The sequence below is a fragment of the Ictidomys tridecemlineatus genome, chromosome 10, assembly GCF_052094955.1.
Source record: "Ictidomys tridecemlineatus isolate mIctTri1 chromosome 10, mIctTri1.hap1, whole genome shotgun sequence".
Taxonomy (NCBI): domain Eukaryota; kingdom Metazoa; phylum Chordata; class Mammalia; order Rodentia; family Sciuridae; genus Ictidomys; species Ictidomys tridecemlineatus.
The window spans coordinates 61,058,614-61,081,724 of record NC_135486.1 but is presented as its reverse complement, the minus strand read 5'-3'; the positions used below and the strand labels follow the sequence as shown (position 1 = coordinate 61,081,724).

At 46.4% G+C, this 23,111-nt stretch overlaps 1 protein-coding gene and 1 long non-coding RNA gene across 3 annotated transcripts; one reads left to right on the top strand and one right to left on the bottom strand.

Moving 5' to 3' along the window:
* The first annotated feature begins 2,447 nt into the window (after positions 1-2,447).
* Positions 2,448-12,556, top strand: LOC120887286 (uncharacterized). 2 transcript variants are annotated; one of them, XR_013426615.1, is made up of 4 exons: positions 2,448-3,132; positions 3,303-6,101; positions 11,313-11,687; positions 12,188-12,556. It is a non-coding gene; the product is annotated as an uncharacterized LOC120887286 (long non-coding RNA). The 2 variants fall into 2 exon arrangements; XR_005730456.2 differs by lacking the exon at positions 12,188-12,556 and having other exon boundaries at positions 2,449-3,132; positions 3,303-3,342; positions 4,857-6,101; positions 11,313-11,391.
* Positions 12,557-16,936: 4,380 nt separating this feature from the next.
* Map10 (microtubule associated protein 10) lies at positions 16,937-20,102 on the bottom strand. The gene has a single exon (XM_078023060.1). It carries the CDS (start codon positions 20,049-20,051, stop codon positions 17,520-17,522), a length of 2,532 nt encoding a protein of 843 aa, XP_077879186.1. The 5' UTR covers positions 20,052-20,102; the 3' UTR covers positions 16,937-17,519.
* Between the last annotated feature and the right edge of the window lie 3,009 nt (positions 20,103-23,111).

The following is a 23,111-nucleotide window of genomic DNA, read 5'->3' as shown; positions in this document are numbered from 1 at the left end:
TGCCTGCAGACTCGCTTCCCTTTGTGCCAGGTGCACTTTGTCAGTCCTGCTGGACTTGAAATTAACTCTGAGAGGTGAGACTCCCATGAGCAATAAGGGCTGTGGCCACTTGCGGGGTGAGCAGGCTGAGGGGCCCAGGGTGTTACTGTCACGAGCAGGCACACTGCAGCTGCAGGGCTATCTCCCAGAGAGCCCACAGGAGACAGCTGTTGTGATGAGCCTTGAGAACCCCAGCTCTCAACTCTGAAGTCCTTGCTAGTCCAACATCGGGAACCAGCACAGCACTCTGGTTCAGCTGCTGTCCTACTGCAGTTACACAACTCACCTGTGGAGGATCCATCCATGGAGCAAAAACAAAGCAGCTGGTTGGCAGGAGAGGACAGAGAAATGACTAATAACACAATAAAATGCTCCATATCACTAGGAATCAAGGATGCGCAAAGGAAGCGTGAGATACTTTCACCTGTTGTACTGGAGATGTTTCAGAGCATGATTTTTGATGCTGTTAAGTTTTTGTGAGTTGGACACCTTTTCTGCTGGGGCAAGGAGTGGACATTTATTATGATCCTTTAAGAAAACAATTGGCAATATTACGAAACCTCTGAACATGTTTGCTCCTGACATCCATTGACTTCATCATATATGTTGGGGCATTTGTCCTGAGAAAACAACCCAAAATGCAGCCCGAGATGTGTTGACAGAGCCCACGTGCTGCCTCTCCAGAGACAGCAAAGACTGGGAATAGCATAACCTTCACACCCCAACTCCCCTCTGAAGGAAACTAGCCAGATCCTCACTTCCTCTCACTCTGTGTTCTCTCAGAACTTGGGCACTGCAAAAGGCCAGCCTGTGCTGACAAAATTACTTGGTCATTTCTTTTCTGTGCCTCTGTAGGTCCTTCCAGCAGTGAGCAATCCAAAGGCAGGATCTTGCACCCCATGAGCTCTAGCACAGAGTCAGGAGACTTCCTATCTCCTCTCCCCCTCACTGTGGCTCAACTGCAGCAGCAGGGCCTCTCAGCAGGAGTGCTGTGTCTGCTGTCTTGGGGGTGGCAGAGGGTTGCACTTCAGGACTTGATGCTACACAGGGATGGGCCCTGGCTGAGCCTCCAAAGGTGACCAGGTGCCATTCCTCCCGTCCTTGGAGTGCAATAATGTATCACAGCTCCACTCCTGCCCACCCAGCTGGGCTGTGGCCACTTGGTCAACACTGATGTCAGTGTTTGCATCCACAATGTCTCTCAAAGGCTCATGTGTTGAATGCTGGTCCCATGTAGTGCCTGGTCCCTGTGTGGTGCCTGGACGCCATGCAGTGCCTGGACCCTGTGCAGTGCCTGGTCCCATGCAGCAAGGCTCAGAGGTGGGACTTTGGGAAGTGACTGATGGGTTCTGACCCCAACAGTGGATGATCACTCTGGTGGATGAATGGACCCCAGGGAGGAGATGGAAACCACAGGCAGTAGGATGTGGTTAGAGGAAGGAGGTCCCTGGTGGTGTGCCCCCTTGGGGACTCTATCTTGTCCTGGCCCCTTCCTTGCTCTCTGCTCCCAGCTGCCTGAGCTGACAAGCTTTCTTCCACCATGTCCTTCCACCCTGACGTTCTGCCTCACCTCAGGCCCAGAGCAGTGGGACAGACCAACTAAAACCTCCGAAACGTGAGCTGCAAATCGCCCTCCTCTAAGTTGCTTTTCTCAGGTATTTGCCACACGATGAAAGGCTGATGGACACAGTGTCTGCAGCTCACGGAGGCAGACAACAGCACCCAGCATCAGGCTTGCTTGCGTCTGCCTCCTCGTCACTCTGCACCCTGAACCTTGAAGGCAGGAGCTGCCTTTTCATCTCTGCAGCTCCAGGACACACAGCACCGTGGCCCCTATTGGCAGCTGGAACATTATCAAGTAGAGGAGAGCAGAGCAGGGGCAGCAGATGAGGCCACCAAACACTCGGACATGAGATGGAGAGAAGGAAAAGAGAGGGGAGAAACCATCGCCAAAAATGCCCTCCTGAGGCCGATGAGAGAAGAAGCTTCAGAGCACCTGCAACCCTGAAGCTTCACAGCACCATCACAGGGCCCCAGAAGGGTCCTCTGCAGAGAAGCAGATGAAAAGGCAGAGGAGAAGTGCTTGTGCAGGTGAGATAGCAAGAGAAGGAGAGAGACCACGCAGCCTCCCTGATACACAGCTGAAGTTCACGAAAAGAAAACAAAACCCCCAAAACCTCTACTCTAATAAAGCAAAAGAAACATGAACCACATTTTAAAAAATTTAGTTATTTTAGGCAACACTCTAGATAATGTGCAAAAAGTACTGGAGTTTCATCAGGAATGTGACAGCCTGAGATCAGGACACAGTCAATGAGCGACTGTCCCTGATGAGCTGCAGCTGGATCTTACACTCTTGGAGCAGCTCCACGCTTGAGATCACTGACCCAAGAATAAAATGTGGCTTCCCCATTTGGGTCCCAAACCAGACAAAGCCCCACCCACCTCCTGCTTGGGGTAGCTGTGAGCAACAGGAGGAGGATGTCACCACAGACAGGCTTGTTGAGAGCTGCCTCTTGTCCTTGCTCGCCTTGTTTGTCCCCACTAGCCAGTTCCTCCAGAGCCAACGTGAGCAGGACACACGCAGAGGGCACAAGGGTGGCAGGAGAGATCAGAAGCCCCTGGGAACTGAGCTCCTGGCTGCAGAGAGCTGGACTCTGCTCCTCCCAGTGAGTACCCCCAGCCCCCAGGCAGAGCCCGGGCATCTCTAGGTCAGCGGCTGCAGTGCAGCCTGCGGGCCCAGCCCAGCCCACCACCTGCTTTGCAAATGAAGTCGTGCTGGTACCCAGCTGTGTTCATCCATCTTCAGACGGTCTAGGCTGCATCTTCACTGCAGTGGTGGAGTTGACTAGTCAAGGAACAGAGTCGGGGGCTTGAAAGGGGAACGTTCTTACTACCTGGCCCCTGCAGGAAAAGTGCCCTTGGAGAGCACTCAGAGACCTGGTGCTGATGAGGACACAGCTGACTTCTCTCCTGTCAGAGCAGAGCACTGGTCTTGTGCTCTGCTGGTCCACATGCACGTGGGGCTGGGACATCTGTGAGAACCATGGAGGGAGGCCCTGCCTCACACAGAAGAGCACAGGACTGGAAAAGGTAGACCCATTTGAAGTTCATACCTGCCTCCACTCTTCCCTCCCAGGTTTAGACTGGGAACTAAACTGATTCATCAGCTTTGGTCTTATGGAATGATATTTTATATTCTTTCTTTTTAAATATTTTTTTTAGTTGTATAACAAAAATCACTTTATTTTATTTATTTTTAGGTGGTGCTGAGGATTGAACCTAGCATCTCGCATGTGGAAGGTGAGCGCTTTACTGCTGAGCCACAACCCAGCCCCATAGTTTATACATTCTTATTTGTTTCATTTACTAGTGTTTTTGTTTGTTTTCTTATTGGGTTAAAATAAATTGCTTTTATTTATAAACTAGAAATTTTCTGCTCTGCATACCTAACCTAATTTGCAGTTTATAGTTGCCAAATACCTGCACCTAGGGAGTCGACCAGCTGAGCAAAACCTAACCTTCTATTTCACAAGCTAAGAGTAAAAGAAAGAGATTAGAATTCCAGCAAAGCTTCCAAGCAGCACAGCGAATCCTCGGTGGCTAACTGCTGCTGTACAGGATGCCGACGCACCTGCTCCTGCAGCTCTCGTAACAGGCGTATGGGATTCGGGTTCTTTCATATTAGCAGCATCTAGGAGCAGGAGGCAGTGGACCTGAGCTGTTACTTTTTACTGTTGAAGATGAAATTCAAGGAAATTTATTGCCTTCTCAGAAGGTATGTATTTAAACCCCACAGTACAGAAAAGACATTGGAGCAAGGTCATTTTTGCATTGAGCTTCTCAAAATGGATTTTCAAACTATTAGGCAAGCTAGAAGGTCATGCTGCCCTTTGTTCCAGATGGTTCACTGCGACCTGGCCAGGATTTCCCAACATTATGACAATGTTCCTCTGACACAGAAGAAAGGTTGCAATGTTGGGACACAAGGAAGCCTCCCAAACGCTGGGACCTTCCAGGTTCTAGAGGGCACTGAGGTCGAAAAGCAGACACATGCCACCCAAGGGAAGTCACATCTCACACTCTACCTCACCCTCCAAGGCTAAATAAAGAGAAGGACTGTCTTCTAACCTGACATATTTTCCTGTGGTCTTGCCCATGTCCCCTACAGGCAAAGAAATTTGGATTTCCTTTGCGTGTAACAGGTGGGCCGTGAAATAAAGCTAAGAAAGAGACAACGTCGAAGAAACCACAGGACACAGGAAGCAGTTTTAGAAAATAGGGGCGGGAGGGCTCTTCATTGAGCTTCCATACTGGAAAGAAAGATCGAGAGCCCTCATTTGCTTTATTTATATGGGGGAACTTCAAAGGTTTCCATGGAATATTCTTTGCCAAATAAGGTAGGGGGTGGACTATTAGTTCCCAATGGGTTAGGCCCAACTCTGGAGCTTTGAGACCTGTCCCACTAATACAGCGAGGGCAGAGATCTCAAGCCTCGGGCAGTCTACATACAGGAATGCCGGGATCGATCCTCAGGGGAGACCTAAGTCCCCCGTGGCTCAGTACCGAGTAAAAGCCACCCAAGTAGCTTCATCACTGAAGTAACTTCACAGGTGGCATCCCACACTGTGATTAATTTACAACATTTTCTAAAAGGTTGCGTGCCTTCTGGACTCCCCATGAGGGAGGTGTCTGGAGCTGCCCTCAGAGATGTGAGCAGACCTCATGGCCAGGGTTGCTGCAGTCCCTCCCCTTGCAATAAGGCTTTCCTACACTGTCTCCCCTTACCTGAGGCTGACTTGCTTTTTATTTGACAGCTCTCCTGGTGCTTGGAGGAATTCACCCTGTTGGGTTTAGGAAATGAAGTCCTTGTTGGCATGGAGTCTTTGAGTGTAAAAACAAAACTACTTGTCCACATCACAACCACCTTCTTAACTGTCCATCTCTCAGTGGATGCCGAACTTGGTGACCATGGAGGCTCTCATAGGATCAGGATGAGTCCCCACTCTGTGCAGGTTGCAGAAAGGAGTGCTTACTAGACATGGCTGGTGGGAACAAGCTCCCACGTCTGGAGATGACTGCATTGGCTTAAACTTGCTATGTACCCATACCGCCAAGGACTAACATAGATTTTTTTAGAAAAAATGACCTGGTTATATGACCATCTCTGTCCCCACGCTCTTTTTATAGTGGTGCTGGGTATCAAACCCATGCCAGGCAAGCGTCTACCATGGAGCTGCATCCCCAGCCACCATATATCTCCTCTGATGGTCCCTTCAGTAAGAATCTCATATTCAGAATAGGATATTTGTATTGTCAGTACCTGGGTTTTGTTTTCGTTCTGAAGGACTCTTTACTAAGCATGACATGTTTGCAAAATAAAGGTCTTTTAAAGTCCCGGGTTAAATTGATTATAACATGAAAATAAATAGATAAATTAATTAATCAAAAGTCCTACAGCCATAGGACCTTAGCACTAGAAAAACATTAGGAAAAAATTTTTTGAGGAATCTTCCTAGACAACATGCCAGAAAAATTTGACTGCAGGAAAGCCTCTCCCCATCAGGCAGTATATTGTTATCAGAAGCTGGAAATGGTAAGCATCTTAAACAATAAGCGTGCTTACCTGGAAGTCCCTCTTTTAGCAACCCCAGCTCTTGAACCTGGTGTAGGAAGGCACTCTACAGCAATTCCAGCTCTTGAATCGGGTGTAGGAAGTCGTCCATGGATAAACAGCAGTGAGCCTCTGCAGTGATGGCTTGGGAAACCTGCACTTGGACCAGCCTGAGTTGAAGACTGGTGGACAGGAAAGGATGCAGACAGGACAGGACATGAAATCAGTCCTTTTACTGACCCAAGGGACAGGTGGAGAGATAAGTCTATCATGGACTTCCCGTCACGGACTGCCCATCACACTGAGAAAACAATCTGAATACCTTCAAAACTAAGAATGTGTTTAAAGAGCTGAAAGGTCTGGCTACGACATACTGACCTAGAGAAAGCTTGGATGGTTTGGAAACAGCTCAAGTGGTTCTTTCCTCCTGTTCACACCCCTTTGCAAGGTGAGTCCATCTGTCCTACACCCAGCTGGGACTCTTTCCCCAGCCACAGGTCTCAGCTGGTCCAGGACCCACTGGGTCAAACAGCAGGCAGACAGGAGGCCTCCTGGGGGTCCGGAGGCTCTGCACGCACGTTTTGCTCCTTCTCTGGGAACTTGCCTCTCCTGGGAACCGTGTGGGCTTCCCTGCCTAGTGCCGGTGCACATGGAGAGCCCCCAAGGTAGAGGCACCCAGCCACCTGCAGAAAGCCCACCAGCAACCTAGCCGCCCAACTAGTGCCTGGCATCTCAAGCCCCTTTTCTAGGTAGTTTCTTACAGGAACAAAAACTGATCGTTTGCCCATAAAAACAAGTTCCATCCATTAGTTATCAAAGAAATTCAAACGGGAGCTATGAGACAGGGCCATTTCCACCTACCAGGTGGGCGCATAGGCAAGGGTTCTCCTCCACCTCCACCAGCGCTGGATTCCATGCAGAGCTGAAGCTCAGGTTTCGGAAGGCTGTTGGGTGAGCGGCACCATGGTTCAACCTACAAGCCGTGCCCCCTCCTTGGCCTGTATTCATAAGAGTGATAAAAATGTCAGGATTATTAGCCACGTTTTAATACATGTTCACATTAGGGGATCCATCTGAATGTCCTTCATGTAGTGATGAGCTCTTAAAAAAAACATCAGGGTACATATGGAATACAGTCAGTCATTGAAAGTGATGATATTTACATATTTTAACATGGAAAGACTTCCACATTCTTCTTATTGTTAAATTAACATACAGAGAGTGGTTTCCATTTACACAGCAGAATCATTTAATTTTAAGCAAAAGTATTGTCACCTTTTTTTTTTTTTTTCTTGGTACCAAGGATTGAACCCAGGGGCGCTCAGCCACTGAGCCACATCATCAGCCCTTTTGATTTTTTATTTTGGGACAGAATCTCACTAAGTTGCGTAGGGCCTGGTTAAATGGTGAGGCTAGCCTTGAACTTGCTATTCTCTTGCCACAGTCACATTTAAATTCTGAGAAGTGTATTATATCTTTTAAATAGTTTTAAATTCCTTAATTAGGTATAGGATTAAACTAAATTGGCCTATTTGGATGCAATTACAGCTGTTGACAAAAACAAAGAATGTTTTCTTCAGAATAAATAAATGCATTCTAATTTTAAATCAGTACAAACTTGTTTTTCAGAAGGTCAGAGGGAAACAGCAAGAATGGTCTGGAAGCAATAATAATTAATAAACAAACTTTGGTCTTTTGAACAGAATTGCTTGGCCCTGAAGCATTTAGGAAGCTTCATTCCGGCAGGGATTTCTGTTCCCACCCATTCCAATCAAGGGAGCTTCCACTGTCCAGCAAAATAACCCCGGGGGTGACAAGGAACTTGGGTAGATTGATACAGCAGGAGTAGGAGCCATTTATTGTAGGACAGGAGGGGCATATATACATTCCACAAAGCTTATCTAATTAACATAAACTAGATACAGCAGTCAACCAATAAGGAATCTCCACACTTAATGGCACGATGGCGTTACTTCATAAACCACTCCCTCTGGCAAAATGCCAGGTGCCATCCTGACTTGTTTACAGACTCTAACATTGAGCCTTCCTGCTCTTTCAGGGGGCTTCAACACAACTGCCCAAATGGTGGAAATCAAGTGCTTACTGTATTCAAAAATTCCATTGAGAGACCCCCAATCCAAAATAGTCTTTATATTTAAAAAGTGAATTTCTTGTTAAAGTAATTGACCAGTCTAGGAACTAACCCTTTTTGGATGTGTGGCCCAGACCCAACTGTGGCCGGGGGCCAAGGGTCCTTGTTCTCCGAGTTCTGGTCCTGCTCCAGGCAGATAGATGCTCAGATCCCTGCGGCAGGAGGCTTTCCCCAGGGCAGCCGCGTGACAGCTACTCAAATGAGAGCAAGTGCCCATTGAGTGCCGTTGGCTGGGAGAGGAGGAGGTGCTGTTTCAAATGAGAAGTGGGAGGATTAGGAGCACCAGAGTTGCAGAGCTGGAGAAGTAGGGACTGAGAGTCTTTCCGAGAGGAAAATCGGAATGAACTGTTTTTCCAAAGACAATAGATTTTGGGTAGCAAGGTTCGTAGATGCTTACCACAGTCCTCTATAGAGGATTGTCTAGACCAGGAAGAGAAGCTTAAAACACATCCCTAGCCCTAAAAGTTACCACACAGCAGTGAGGAATAAACCAGATACCTGAAGAACAACTGGAGACGCAGAATGCTAGTGGTCAGGGGGTTGTCAGAGTGCAGATGCACCTCAGGCAGGAAGCACATGCCATCCTTCATTGGATGGTTCTGGCCAGAGCAGAGCACTGGAAACCTTCCTGCTTCTAGCAGAGCTTTTGGAATTCTTGAGTTTTAACTACATCATTCTAGGATTAGTCTTCAGGCCTCAGACCAAAGATCTGAGACTTTGAAATAATTTTCCTAGGATTGTAATAGTCATTTGATTAGTGTTTGAAATGTTTTTCCATTGGGTTTTCATATCGATCTTTCTTTTTTCTTTTCTTCTTCTTGAGCATGTATAATGGAAAACATCGTGGTAATTATTCCCAAGTGCTGTGGCTTTAATCTCCCTTGTGTAATTGAAACTTCCTCTATAGCTAAGTGGTTTTTGTGGATCCTCAACAGGCTAAGGACATCGGAATGTTGAGTATTCCCTGGGGTGGGGGATAGATACATGTGTGTACCTACGTAAAATCTTCTCCTCAGTTTCACTGCCATTTCTTGTGAACCTTTTAAGGAAGCACTAGTGCTTGTTTCTCCCTCACTTGAATATTTAAGCCTCTGTGCATTGAACAAATGTTTATAGAATGTAAGCAATTGCATGCCGATACATGCCAACATCAGGAACTGTGTTATGACTGGTTAGACAGTGGGGGCAAGACCATCCTTGCCATCAGAGACTTACAGACTAGTGAAAAAGACAAGAAAAATTTAAGGGAGGATTTTTTTTTGTAAACAAGCATAAAAACTATTGATCTGCATAATTATATGTGGTAGGAGACTTTAGGAGTTGACCAGGTGCAATGACAGGGGTGGGGGAAGATGGGACGAAGAAACCTCATTTGATGAGACTGTTCTAAGGCCTCTCTGAAGAGATGACAAGAAGGAACATGGAAAAGCAGAGTAGCCAGTGCGCCCCATAGGGGGTGTTGCAGGGACAGCATGAGCAAATGTCCTGAGGTGTGGAAGCAACAGCAGGGAGCATGGGGTGCCTGCAGCACTGGCTGGAGTGAGGTGTGGAATGTCCCTGCAGAGGTCCCACATGCAGGGCCTTATGGTCCTGTGGAAAGGAATTTGGATTTTACTTTAAAAGCCACTAATGAAAGAATGTGGCCTGATTTGTATTTTATTTATTTATTTATTTTTAATGAGAGAGAATTTTTTAATATTTATTTTTTAGTTTTCGGCGGACACAACATCTTTGTTTGTATGTGGTGCTGAGGATAGAACCCAGCGCCCCGTGCATGCCAGGCGAGTGTGCTACAGCTTGAGCCACATCTCCAGCCCCCTGATTTGTATTTTTAAGTGATTACTTAGCCATGCAGTGAGTGGGCTGAACAAGCTGAGACCAGTAAGGGCCAGGAGGGCAAGGAGACAAGCAGCGTTATTTTGATGTAGAAGGTGGTGTCAACAGGGTGGACAGGATGTGGAGGGGACAGAGAGAGGATGCTGCTCATCCTCTGCCTGAGCAAGCAGACTAGTGCTGGCGCTGGGCCCAGGAAGACGCGTCAGTCGAGAACTTGACAAGAAAGTGCACTCCAATAGGCTGAGGAGGGAACTCAGTGAGGGGGCAGGCAGAGTTAGGGAGACCAGCTGGGGACAGCGCAGGACAGCAGGACCAGCATCCTAGGGCCAAGGGGTAAGGGGTGGTCGGTTCCTAGAGCCAAGCACTGTAGTTGTGACCACAGCTATAAAAGACTGTCCCACGAAGATACAACTTCTTCTGTAGGAGTGTAGGCACGACCTACCCAAGGCTGACAGCAGGAGGGAGCCAGGGACTCATGCCCACTGCCCTCTCCTCCTAACCTCCAACCTCCTGCCAGTGCCTTCCACCAGCGAAACAGAAGCTGAAACCCACAGTTGGCTATTGGAGCCATCCACAGAGATTGTCCCCAAGCACAGAGAAGGTGGAGACAGGTGGAGGTGACTAGGGGGTGCAAAGGGAGAGCCCTCAGCTCAGGAAGCTGAGAGAGGGGGGTTGTGCAGGTAGGAGTTAAGAGCCACAGTGGCACTCTGACTTTAGATGTTTGTGATGTACAACTGGTATTTCCGGTAGATGTGTCTGCACCTTGAAAGAGGGTTATGCTGGACATTAAACTTGTCCCAAATTGTTTTCCAGTTAGTGGGAGATGGGCTGAAGGGGTTGTGTGAGCAGTCACAGGACAGCGGTGAGAGCGGGGAGGGCAGGGTCTGGACACAGAGGAAAAGCCAGGGAGCCTGAAGAAGATGGTTCTGGAGAAAACCAGAAGAGCACAAAGCTGAGAAAGCACGAGGAGTGGGTGGCACCTGGAGTGGTTGGAGGGTCGGGCGAGGACCGCCTGCGCGTAGCTGCCATCAGGGAACTGGAACACAGCTCCGATGACACCTTTGCTTTTCAAACTTGGATGGAAAAAATGTTGAATATTATACATTTAATGACAGCTGTAAAGTACTCTAAAACATTAAGACTAGGAAACAATGGTCTGTGTGGCAGGTTTAATCAATAAAATCAGATCCACAAACAATCTGAGCAACAAGTTCTACCACAAAGACCCATGAGGTGGTGTGGCCCGGGAGGTGACTATCATGAGGGCTCCACCCTCAGAATCAGAGCGGGTGACCTTATAGAGGGGCCTGTGAGGGGTTTGCCTCTCTTGCCTGGTTCCCTTCTGCCATGAGGACACATGTTCCTCCTCTTTGGAGGACGTGACACAAAGGTGCTAACTTGGAAGTGGATCATCACCAGAGGTTGAGCCTGCAGGCACCTGGGGCAGCCTCCAGGTCTTTGAGAAACAAACTTCCCTTCCTTATACATTACCCAGTTTGTGGCTTTTTGTTACAGTAGCACAAATGAATTAAGACAACATACTTTGTGGAAAGTACTGTGGTAGGCTCCTTGCAGGTGACTGGGGAAAGAACACACATTTTTAGAGGTGCCCAGGAGAAGCAGGGTTCATTGATTTATGTTAGGTCAGTGATGCTCACTCTTTTCCCATAGGGATAAACATTAGGAGACACAGAAAACTCTTCAGGAAAAAAAAAAACTCTTTTACTCATCCTACAAACTACAAAAGTCATTCTTGGTTGTGTAAATACAAGAAGAATCATATTCATCAACCTTAAGAATCTGAAAATCCTGGCATGGTGCACACACCTGTAATTCCAGCAGCTTGGGAGGCTGAGGCAGGAGGATCACAAGTTCAAGGCCAGCCTCAGCCACTTAGTGTGGCCAAGAAAAGAAGGAGGAGAAGGAGAGGAAGAGGAAAAGGAAGAGGAAGAGGAAAGAGGAGGAGGTAGAAGAGAAGGAGAAGGAGAAGAAGAGGAGGAGAATCTGAAATCTTTCTGTGACTGGATAGAGAACAACAAAAGAAAGGTAAATTGTACAAGTGTAAGTAGACTTCAGAGAGAAGTAAGATCGGGCCCACAGCCCCTTCTTGTTAGATGTTCAAAATCATGAGACATGCTAATGTCTTCAGATACTCAGAGCTCTCTGGCAGGCATGGACCTTAAAGACCCCAAAGAACACTTGGAAAGCAGAACATGCAGTAGGACCCTCGCTTCACATGTAGAGCTTCTGCATGTCTCCAGGCCCTCCACCTTGAGAAGGCGAGCTTCTGAGTAAACCCCACATCACTCCTGTGCCTTGTGCATGACAAATTGGCTGCAACTCTTCCTAGCAGTCACTCGGCAGTCCTGTGTGGACAGGGGTCCAGATGGGTCTCACAGGCTTCACTATGTGTCAGCCAGGAATCTGGAGAAGTGAGGAGAGCTGGTTTATTCTGATAGGGACCAGGGATATGCTCATCCCACCTATAATCCTACCTCACTTAATCGTGTTAATCTGTTGAGTTCTACTGTTTCTCCACTTCACAGACACGGAAAACTGAGGTTGTAGGAGGCGTTTGGAGGGAGCCAGCATCAACATGTCTGTGTAACCCTAGTCCAAACAGGATGCCTTTCAGGGAACAGGATGAATTCCCACATCTCTACATAGGTACTAACTGAAAGTTAACCTGTGTTTTCCATGTAAATGGTGCAGAATGTCTGCCAAACACACAATCTGGGACTGCTATATACCCATTTGTTATAGTTTGGATGTGAGGTGTCCCAAAAAAAATGACATGTGAGACAATGCCAGAAGGTTCAGAAGAGAAGTGATTGGGTTGTCTTAACGAATCAGTGAACTATTCACCTGATAGGGTTAACTGGGTGGTAACTGAGGTGGTAGGGTGTGGCTGGAGGAGGGGGCATTGGGGGGATGGCTTTGGGTATATATTTGTATCTGGATAATGGAGTTCTCTCTCTGTTTGCTGGTCACCATGGTGTGAGCTGCTTCCCTCTGCCACATTCTTCCACCATGATGTTCAGCCTCACCTCAAGCTCCAAGGAATGGTGCTGGACTTCTATGGACAAAGAACTTTGAAACCATGAGCCCTCAAATAAACTCTTGCACCTCTACAATTGTGCTGGTCGGGTCCTTGAGTCACAGCAGCAAAAAAGCTGACTAGAACACCATTTGACACATGAAATGGTGTTTTCCAATGGCAAGAACCTTAAAGTGAGGGGAAAGACTAAGAACCTCCCTTTTCCTGGATGTACTTTATTTATGAAATGAGAAAGCTGAAATATGTGATGTGCATTTTCTAGCTTGCATTTTTGTTTCTAATAACCATCCAACTACCCAGCAATTTAAGCTCATTTTTAATCTACACTTAAGTTCATTGTAGTATATATTCTCTGCAGGAAGATGGATGTTCCCCCTGCCCCCTAGCACTTTGGATTGAACCCAGGATGTGGCTCTATCCCTGAGCCACATCCCTAGTCTTTTTATTTATTATTATTATTTTTAAAAATTTGAGTCAGGGTCTAAGTTGCCCAGGTTGGCCCTGAACTTGCAATGCCCCTGCCTCAGTCTCTGGAGTCTCTGGGACTACAGGTACACACCACTGTACCTGGCTTGGAGGCTTCTTTATGATACAGGAAAGCATACAATTGGTTCAGTAAAAACAACTGATTAGTTTAGAAGATAAAAGTAAAAGACAAAAATAAAAGGGAGAGCCACTCTGGGTGTTTATCCACAAGAACTGAAACCAGGATTTGATGGAGATACTAAAGCTTCTTTCTCACGGCAGCATTATCCACAATAGTCAGGTAAACAGCCTACACGTCCGCTGCCATATGAGTGGACAGAGAGAATGTGACGCCATACAATGGAATACTACACACCTTTTAGAAAGAAGGCACTCTGAAACACACAACAGAGGTGCATTTGGGGTCACAGAAGGACACTGCAGGTGCCACAACGTGAGGTATATAAATGGTGGAATGGGTATGATTGGAGTGGGGCAGGTTCTCAGGGTTGATGAGGAGAAATGGAAATTGCTGGCCAAGAGGCATAAAGTTCAGTCAAAAAGAGGAATGAGCTCTGGAGACCCCTGTGCAATGCCAAGCAAACAGCCAATAGCAATGTTTTCTACACAGAAATCAGCCAAGACCACAGATTTCATGATGAAGGTTCTTACCTCAGGAAATTAGCATAAAATTGGAATTTTGTATGTTTATAGACTATTGCTGTCCACCCTGCTTCTAGAAATTACATAAGTGTTGAAGGAACATGCATCTTCTGGGAGTTATGCCAAGAACCTCTCGGTTTCTCTGTGAATGTGAGAAAGTTAATGATAGAGAAACAGCCTCAGTTTCCTCATCTACATGGCTACTCAGCTCGCAGCACTCTTGTAAGGACTATGTGAGGTCATGAAAGGCCTCGTGTGCTGGAAAGTGCTCTTCCAGGTAAGGGGACATTAGTGCCAAAGTAATGACAACATAAAATGAGGTCCAGTGACCTTTTTAGCACCCTTGTTTTCAATAAGGAACAAGGCCATAATTTGAGTAAGAACCTCTTACACTAGTTCTTAGAGGTGGACAGTAGAACACACAAGGTTGCCAGGAAGGGTGGAAGAGAACACCAAGAAATCAGACATGCAGACGAGCAGTACTGGAATGAGAGGAGGGTTCACCTGGAAACTAGAGTCGGCCCTCTTGAGCTGAAGGCACCACTGGGAACAGGGCTGCTTCATAACAAGCAGCACATGTGCACACTCAGGACAGTCTCAGGTTGGACGAACAGACTAACAGATGCTGTTCCAAAGACCTGCAGACCATCTTACAGATTCTGAATACGTAAGCAATAACTTCCAGAACGATGTGACAGCAGGCTTCTCTGCATCTATGGCAATCTATTGTTTTGTCATCCTGAGTTCAGAAATGAGCCCCAATTCACTCCTGAGCCGATACTGAAATCACGGGTTCTGAGAGGCAGTTGATGGGTGTAAGACAATAATTGAACAGCTTCCCTCAATAAAAGAAAGTGCAAAGCCCTTTGAGGATTTCAGTAGACAGCTGAAGGAGAAATCTCTGGGTAGAAAGGAAGGGCTTCTAAGAGTCCTTCTATCTTTTTTTCTTGGTATTGGGTATGTAGACTGGGAGTTTGTGGCTCCTCCTTTAGGATTTCAGCTCCAGTTATGTATGAGCTATGAACAAATCCATTTCCCACTGCTCTTAGAGCTGAACAAGATCCTTCAAAAAGAACTAAATTAAAACCAAGAGGAAGACAAAAAGGAAATGAAAGTCACATACAATATTCCAAGCAGTCACATACAATATTCCAGCTGATCATGACCAGCTCCTAATTGTGGGCCTGCTCCAGCCCATGCTTTCTTTCCAACATGAACCTTTAGCTGTCTTCTTATTATTACTCAGGAGCTGGAACCTTGTCTAACCTGCGCTGTCCTGTTCTGGGACAAGCACATTCTCTCTCCTAAAGTTTTCACGGAGTCCTGCTGCCAAGTGTTTTACTCAGTATCTGATCAGAAAGCCAAGTTCCATAGCCCCCACCTCATTCAGCAAGCTTCTCACTGCTTTATTTTGATGGATTAGGTCAGCTCTTCCCTGGTCCCACCCACATCCCAGAAGCACTTAAAGAAAATGTTTTTGTATACTATCAGGGAAAGACATGAAATACATATAAACGAAGAGCCTATGGGAGGCCCTTACCTAGGTGTGCAGGACAACTCTGCTACCCTACATGAGTACACTGCCTTCTCCTATTTTAGAAAACTCAGTCTTCACATATGTCCTGGCTCGGGGCTCCTTTTCTTCCTGAGTCCCCATTAGATTGACACCTGCACAATGCCATGCCCGACTTAGCTTAGTAACTGGAAAGCCTCCTTCTGCTGCCAGCTTGGTGGCTCTGAGTGTGACCTTCTCCAGACTTCTTCCTGCTGGTTCTTTTGTTTCCATGAGCTCCACCCTCATGTCTATGCTGAAGTGTGGATTTCTAACCCATTTTTTCATCAACTTAGTCCCATCTGCTTTGATCTTCCAAAAGTTCCTCAAATTGTCTAGTTCATTGCTGGCATTTTCTGTGAATTTTGGAAGGAAAGGACCATAACCTTTCCTTAGTACACATTTTGAAACAAAAGCTCTCATCCAAATTTTTTAACCTTTTCTAACTGGTTTTCTTTTTAAGTATAATAAACCTAGGAACTGTTTGGAAGACAGGAAAATGCATGAAGGGTCAGCACTCTAACCTCCTAATAACCATCCTGAAGTCAGTTTCTGCTTGGCATGACAAGACTCCTAGAGAAAGTGAGGAAGAATACCTTGGTCTTGATCAAGTCAGTTTTCTTTGTATTTACAATAAAAATGAGAAGATTCTGCAAATCTTGGCTCACATATTGTCATTCTGCAAAACTCTCCATGTATTTTAATCCAATGAGAACAAACAAGGATCTGAAACTTACCTATAAGACTGGATGACTAGGGATAAAGAGTCTAGAAATCTCAACAAGCCACCAATAATTCTACCTGATGATTAGCCATGGCTATCACTACAGATGAAGGAAGACTCAAAATAACTAAAAGCCCAATTCCTGCCTTTGTAAGTTTACTCTGGTGCTGGGAACCTTGAGCATGCAAAGTAAAAAGGATTACTCAATTATCACTCTTAGCAGAAACTATTATTCCAATCAAGGTAAGAGTCTCCATCTCCCATGAATTTCATGCTCATGTCCATCATTCTTCTATTTGTGCTGATCCCCCACATAGAACATCCTCTTCTCTTCTTACCTTCTATCTAAGTGTCATCTACTATTACTATCATTCAGGAGATAATACCATATAATTAATTATTTTTAAATAAAGGAAAATTAGGAACTTCACATGTCCAAAACCAAAAAATTAAAGTATAACTCAGAAGAAAATATATGCAAATATCTGAACACAGAATAAAGCCAAAGTATAAAATCAATGGATTATAAATTATCACTAGACTTGAAAACAAGGTTTCACACATAAAAAAGAATCACTGAACCTGAAGTGACAAGCAATAAACTGAACTCCTATTCTAGAAACCACACAGGAAGACACTTTTTCTTTTTTTTTTTTTAACTCCCCTCTCCAGATGCTTCAGAGAACATCTGAAGGCTGTTTACATGCAGCAAAACAAAAATATTAGTCAAACATGTCTTGATAAGGGTTTCACAAGTGTCTTTTCAGAGTTTCTGCTTGTTATTACTATTTAAGGCTAACCTCGAATTAGATATTTTACATGCCAGGCAATCATTTATTTTGTTTAACAAATGTTTTTATTGCATCCCAATTACATGCCAGGGACTGTGCTGGGTGCTAAAAACAGACAGGGTCCTTCTCATCAGAGCACTTTAGCCTAGTGGAAGACAAACCTTAATCAAGTAGTCACACAGATTGTGGGTAAACAAAGGTATAGAACACTGTATATGCAAGCACACCCACACACAAATATATGTACATGTGCTATAAACTCCTGCAAGAGCAGGAATCATATCTTGTTTGTTAAATAACTTATTCCCATAAAAATCTGCAGCTATTCTTATTAACTTTTTTTTTTTCAATGAAGTCAGCTTTGAATGTTCCATATTTTAGGATACTTCAAAAGTTTAGAAAGATATATTCTTATTTTTAAATAACTTATAAAGAAATCTTACCTAAGTTATGAGGTGATCTCATGATCAATATTATCAGATTAAGGTAAATATTAGTTAAGCATCAAAGGAATGACATTTACTTTTCTTAAAAAGAAATATTCACATAATTTATGCACTAAAATAATGTGAAGGTATTAAAATTTTTAACAATACACATAAAAAAATTTTTTTAAAGCACATTTTTACACCGTATATCCTGGAAGTTTGTTTATTACTAACTCACAGATATCTTTATATTGCTTTGAAATTCTTAGTGAACCAATGTCATCATCATCTTCAAAATGATCTGAAGTACTGCCATCCAGAACATTGAGTTCTAGTTCTGACAAATTAGAGGGCAGGTAAGAACTCACTTGAGATGTCCGTGGTGACTGGCTTTTTTCTGACCATTTGCGATCAGTTTCTGCTTTAAGTTTCATAGAGAAGTCTTGACATCTTTTTTTATCCTTAGTGTTATGCCTACTGTTTTGATCTATCTGGCTTTCTTTTTCCTTAGTCCAGTGGGATGAAGATAAATTACTGGTGGAGTTACTAGATGCTTTTTCCACACTTTCATCCCGAGTCTTTGCAAGATGACATCTTTTTTGTGAGAGTATTGGTGATCCAGCTGAAAAAGGTGGGCTAAGAATAGAACTCTTCTCACTGCTACTTTTCCCTAGGGGTGGTCTTGGTCCAATAGACTTCCTCCTAGGTGAAATTTCTGCCTGTGGACTATTAGCATGATTCTGCAAGCTCCTGCTGGTCTCCTCAGTGCTGGAGAAGTCTTCTGAATAGCAAGGGCTGGTGAAGTCATCTGAATACTTCAGCTCTGAGATGCTTTCATGGGAACTGTTTTCACTCATTTCAGCAGGAATGTTATTATCTGTGTTTCTGACCTGCCAATTATCTATTTCTTTATCTACAATTCTGCCAGCCATAGCCTGTTGTTGGAAAACACATGGACTTTGTACTCTGGTTTCCAGTTTTCCTCCCAAAATACTTGTATGAGTCAATCTTTCTGGAATAATAAAATCTGCAGGACTCGAGATTCTTCCCAATGTGCTGGTTCTGTTTTCTCCACAATCAACTGTCTTTTTTCCAGTTGCACATTTTAGTTTAGTTTCTTTAGTTGTGCTGGTTTCATCAAAGACTTCACTAATTTGCCTTGAGGTATCACTATTTTCAGAAGATGCATCTGAATTTAAATACTTGTCTCTAGGCAGCTGATGTGGCTTCTGATTTTGTTCTGCAAAGCTTAATACTTTAACTTTAGAGGATGGAATTCTGAATTTTGTACTTGTAGCCAACATTTGTGCTTGCATTTTTCTATACTCTTCTCTTTTTTCATGTATTACCAACATGTCAGGATTTGTTTGCTTTAAACGCAATCTGAGTGTATTTGTTAAGCCATAAAGTAGCTTCCCCCTTGTAACTCTTTTTTGGTGGTTGCCATTGTTCTCAAAATATTTACCTTTCTTAAGGTTTTCAACTTGGTTCTTTTTACACTGAAGGCTCGCTGACTTTTCGTGGTCCCCCACTGAAAGCTTATCCTTCTTATATTCAGACTGACATGTGGATTTGGTGCAAGATTCTGGTACCTTCTTATCCTCGGTTCTATATAACCAGGCTAAGTGGGGATGTACATGAGTTGGGCTTGCCACGGGTTGGTTGTATAACAAGGACAACTCAATTAACAAAGCATTTAGCAGAGGAAGCTGCCTTATTGTATTAATCGTATTTTGTTCAGTTTGAGGGTGACATGTAGTTTGATTAATTGCTCCTACATCCCGACTCCCTGGTGGACTCAAAAGCACGGGAAGAGTCTCCTGTGTTGCAGAATCTGTACCTTCAGGAGGACTCAGATGTGTTGGAGGGTTTACAAGTACTTTTTCCGGCAAGGCATCACCTAGCTCCTCGGGTACGTCCCTTTGGGGCTCAATGGTGATTTTGACGCCTGCAGGAACTGCCCTTTCCTGGGTCAAGTGAGTGTAATAGAGAGGAGGAGGGCAAAAGGTGTTGGTTTCCAGGTCCAGCTCGGCGTCTTCCTCGCTGGAGGCGCTGGCACTGCTGCCTGAAGCCTCCACAGGGCCAGGCCTGCCCATCTCCACCGAGCCCGTGCGAGATGGGCGGGCCGCGGGGTCCGGGGCGCCGAGGTCTGGGTCCAGGTCGGCGAGATCCTGGGGGTCTGGGTCCGGGGCGCCGAGGTGGGAGTCCTGGGGGGCGGGATCCTGCGGTCCGGGGTCCGGGGCGCCGAGGTCGGGGTCCACGTCGGCAGGGGCGGGATTCTGAGCTCCGGGGACCGGGGTGGGGTCCCGAGCGCAGCCGCCCAGTTCCGTCAGGCGGCAGAATAGCGCCAGGTCGCCGACGCGCTCGCCTTCCGGGTCCAGCAGGGCAAACGTGCCGCGGCTGCCGGGCCCGCGGGCGGCGGGCAGCGGTACGTCGCAGGCGCCCAGCATCCGCGGCGCTGGCGGGCCGGGAGCGGCGGGCAGCTGCAGCAGCGCGGCGCGCAGCCGCGGGCGGCGCAGGGCGGCGGGGCGCAGGCGGAACACGCAGGCCTTGCCGCGCCCGAAGCCCAGCGCGCCGCCGGGTGCCGGAGCAGGCGTAGTGGGTGCGCGCACCAGCAGCGGCGGGAAGTCCAGCAGACGGAAGGCCACGGCGGGATCAGGCGGTGGCGCGGCCTCCAGTCGCACCCAGTCCACCAGCAGCTCCAGCGAGAAAAGCCGCTCGGCGGCCATCGCCGTTGCCCGCTGTGCCACCACCCCCCGCCGGAAGCCGCGGGCGCGCGCTCTCGCGAGAAGCGGGAAGGCCGGCGGGAAGACCGGCAGGAAGTCTCGCGAGACTGGGCCGCCCGCCGCGCGGGCCTGGGCAGGAGGGCGGGGCCGGCTCATCTCATCAGGTACCCTGAAACTCAGGGTCGGGCCGGACGCCTGGGTGAGTCGACGCCTGTCCCGCGCAGCCCGCACCCTGCAGCTGCAATCCCGAGGCCGTGGAACGCCGGAGTCCGGCCTGCGGAGGTGTGACCCGCGTCTCCAGGGGCGGAGACCGGCGCTGTGGGGCCGACCGCGGTGGAGGCGGGACGCCCGCCTGCCCGGGTCCGAGGACGGGTCGCGCAGCCACCTGGGGGAGTGACTCCCTGTTCGAGAGCATGGCAGCCCCTAGCCCGGACTTCACACTAGTAAGGAAGTCACCCGGGACCGCAGTTTATGAAGTATTCAGTTCATGGCGAATACAGTCCCTGTCCATCATGAACCGGGCCTGGCCTGTTTATCTGGCCCAGTGGCGACGCGCCCCTGCGGTGGGCGTAGGGCGGCGAGTTCAGCCTGCAGGAGTGCCCAGGGCAGCCTCGTGGGGAGGCTGTTCTACTGACACTGGTGCTTCCTTCCCCACGTAGAAGGATGTGACAACTCTAAGAGGGAATTCAAAAGTGAAAACAGTCTGCAAATTTAAAACCAGAACCTGAAACAGCCAACTCAAAGCCCTCACCACAGTTTAAAACCCCTGGTAGGTGCTGGCTTTGTGACAGGCTGGGAACCCCCGCTCCATGAATTCCGGAGAGACAGATGGAGGAGGTTGGGGCTCCTGCAGCAGCTCTGCTAGTCCTTCTCCATGGATTCCCAGGGGCCTGCCTTCAAGTTTCCAAGCCGTAACATTCCTGGAGTGAAGATTTCAGTGAGGAGCAGCAGACACCTATGGTTATCATTCAGGACCTCAGATAAAAGCCTACACAGAAAGACAGCCCCTGCCCAAGACTAGATTAGAGGCTTCTGGAATCCAAGCAAATAGCCCCTTCTTTCCTGTCTGCATTGGACCCTCACACACCTTAAACACCGTGAAAACTAGAACCATATATTCTATGAGACCTTATATTCTGTTGTTGGTAAAGATGAGGAAACTGTGTCCTCAGTTAACATGTCTGGTGTTTGAACAGGGATCTTTTTCATTTCCAGTCTCTTCTTCCTGTTTTTCAGTTTATGGCAAGGAGGAAGTAATAGTTTTCCCATATGCTGTCATTAAACTACTTTAATGTCCCATAACTCTGGCAGAGTTAGAACCAGAATCATTGCTATTTTCAATATAGGTAAGAAATAGCTGTTGAATTCTGTAACAGAACCCCGGGCTCAGCAGTACAGTTTCAATTTTATTTTGAACCTGCTAGAAATTTATATTAGAAATTCATTCCCTAAAGAAGGTCAAGGAAAGGCTACAGAGTGGGCAAGAAGACAGGATGGGGGCGAAGAGTAGACAAAAGACTCCACTACTGACTGGAGGGAAAGAATGTCTTCAACTCCATTCTGATAAATCAGCCTGCCAGAAAGGAAGGGGAAAGTGAAATCATGTAGCATCTTAAGGGGTTGGTGAGCATGGGTTCATTGATAAGCCCAATGAGACGAGTGGTTGTGAAAGCAAAGGCTGTCCTTGGCAAGAGGTGCAGATGGTGGGTTAAAATACCAGCTTAGATACTGTTCATAACTGTAACCCCAGCACAAGTTCAATGACTCCAGGGGTGTCCTTCCAGATGGTCTCATAGATTCTCAATCTCTAATGGGTATGCTGAAAGTGCAGATTGTTGGACCCTCTTCCAGAAATGTCTGTTTACTCCATCTAAGGTCACTCTTACCAAGGGAACCCTGTTCTGTAGTTTGAGCATGACCACGCTACTTCCTGATGCATTGTCAATGACTAACTTACTATTTGACAACTCTCTAGCAAACAGAATGGTATTGCAATCATGCCAACAAATATCAGAAAGATTTATACATTTTTGTAATTAACAGCTCCTTTCACACCTTCAGGGTGAAGTGGAAGAAATGAAGTGGTGGTTATTAGCTACAAAGCACCACCGTCAACATGCCCCACACAGAAAGATGCCAGTGGAACAGCAGAAGTAACAACCTGCCACCAAGGACTCCAAAGGTTGCAGAAAGCCCCTGGGAGAAGGTTTACCAGAAGTGGCCCTCAAGGGTCTGAGCTTGCCTGCCAAGCTACCTGCCTTAGCCTTTTTCTGCTGCAGGGGAGACCAGCCGTGGGTGCCTTGTAGGAGGTACCTCCTTCCTTAAGTTATAGGGAGGCTGAAAGATACCATTCAAGTAAGAAATCTTCTCTTCCGGGGGAAATAAATACTGGTTGGTATTCTGACTAGATTGTGCAGACTAATAATAAATAGTTCCTCCTCTTAATGGAATTAGGTATAAGTTGGATTTATTTTAAATTACTATTCATATTATCTATCCTCCAAAGAGACAACTGTTTTGATTTTTTTTCATAATTAGCAAGATATCTATCTTTTGAAACATGGGAAATAAACCAAAAATGTGATAAGTTTATCAAGCAGATTGTATCTTCAGGAGAGTCAGACCACAGGCTGGGGTTTGGAGTCCACTCTAAACAGCTGCCAGTTTTGCAGTTCTGTTTTAAGTGCTTGCCACCAAATTAGGTTCTTTACATGTTCTCTTCATGTACTCTTCATGGCACCCCATGAGGTCTCTGGTGTAATCATAATGAAGCCTACGAAACCAACTTGAAGCTAACGAAACCAACAACAGTGTTGTTAAAGGTTAAGTGTGCCAGCGTCCTGAAAGTTATTTAAGAAAACATGCTTGCATCTAGGAGATGCAAACTGAGGTAGGAGGAAGGAAGAGGCTAAATAATATGCACAAATTTACATGGCAAGTAAATGCTAACAGTGCAATAGAATTCAGTTCTTTGTGTCTTAAAAACACAGGTTGTGTCTATCCCACTAGATGACCATCCATCCTTTGTCTTGCTTGCTCATAGTCATAGAAAGTATTAACACT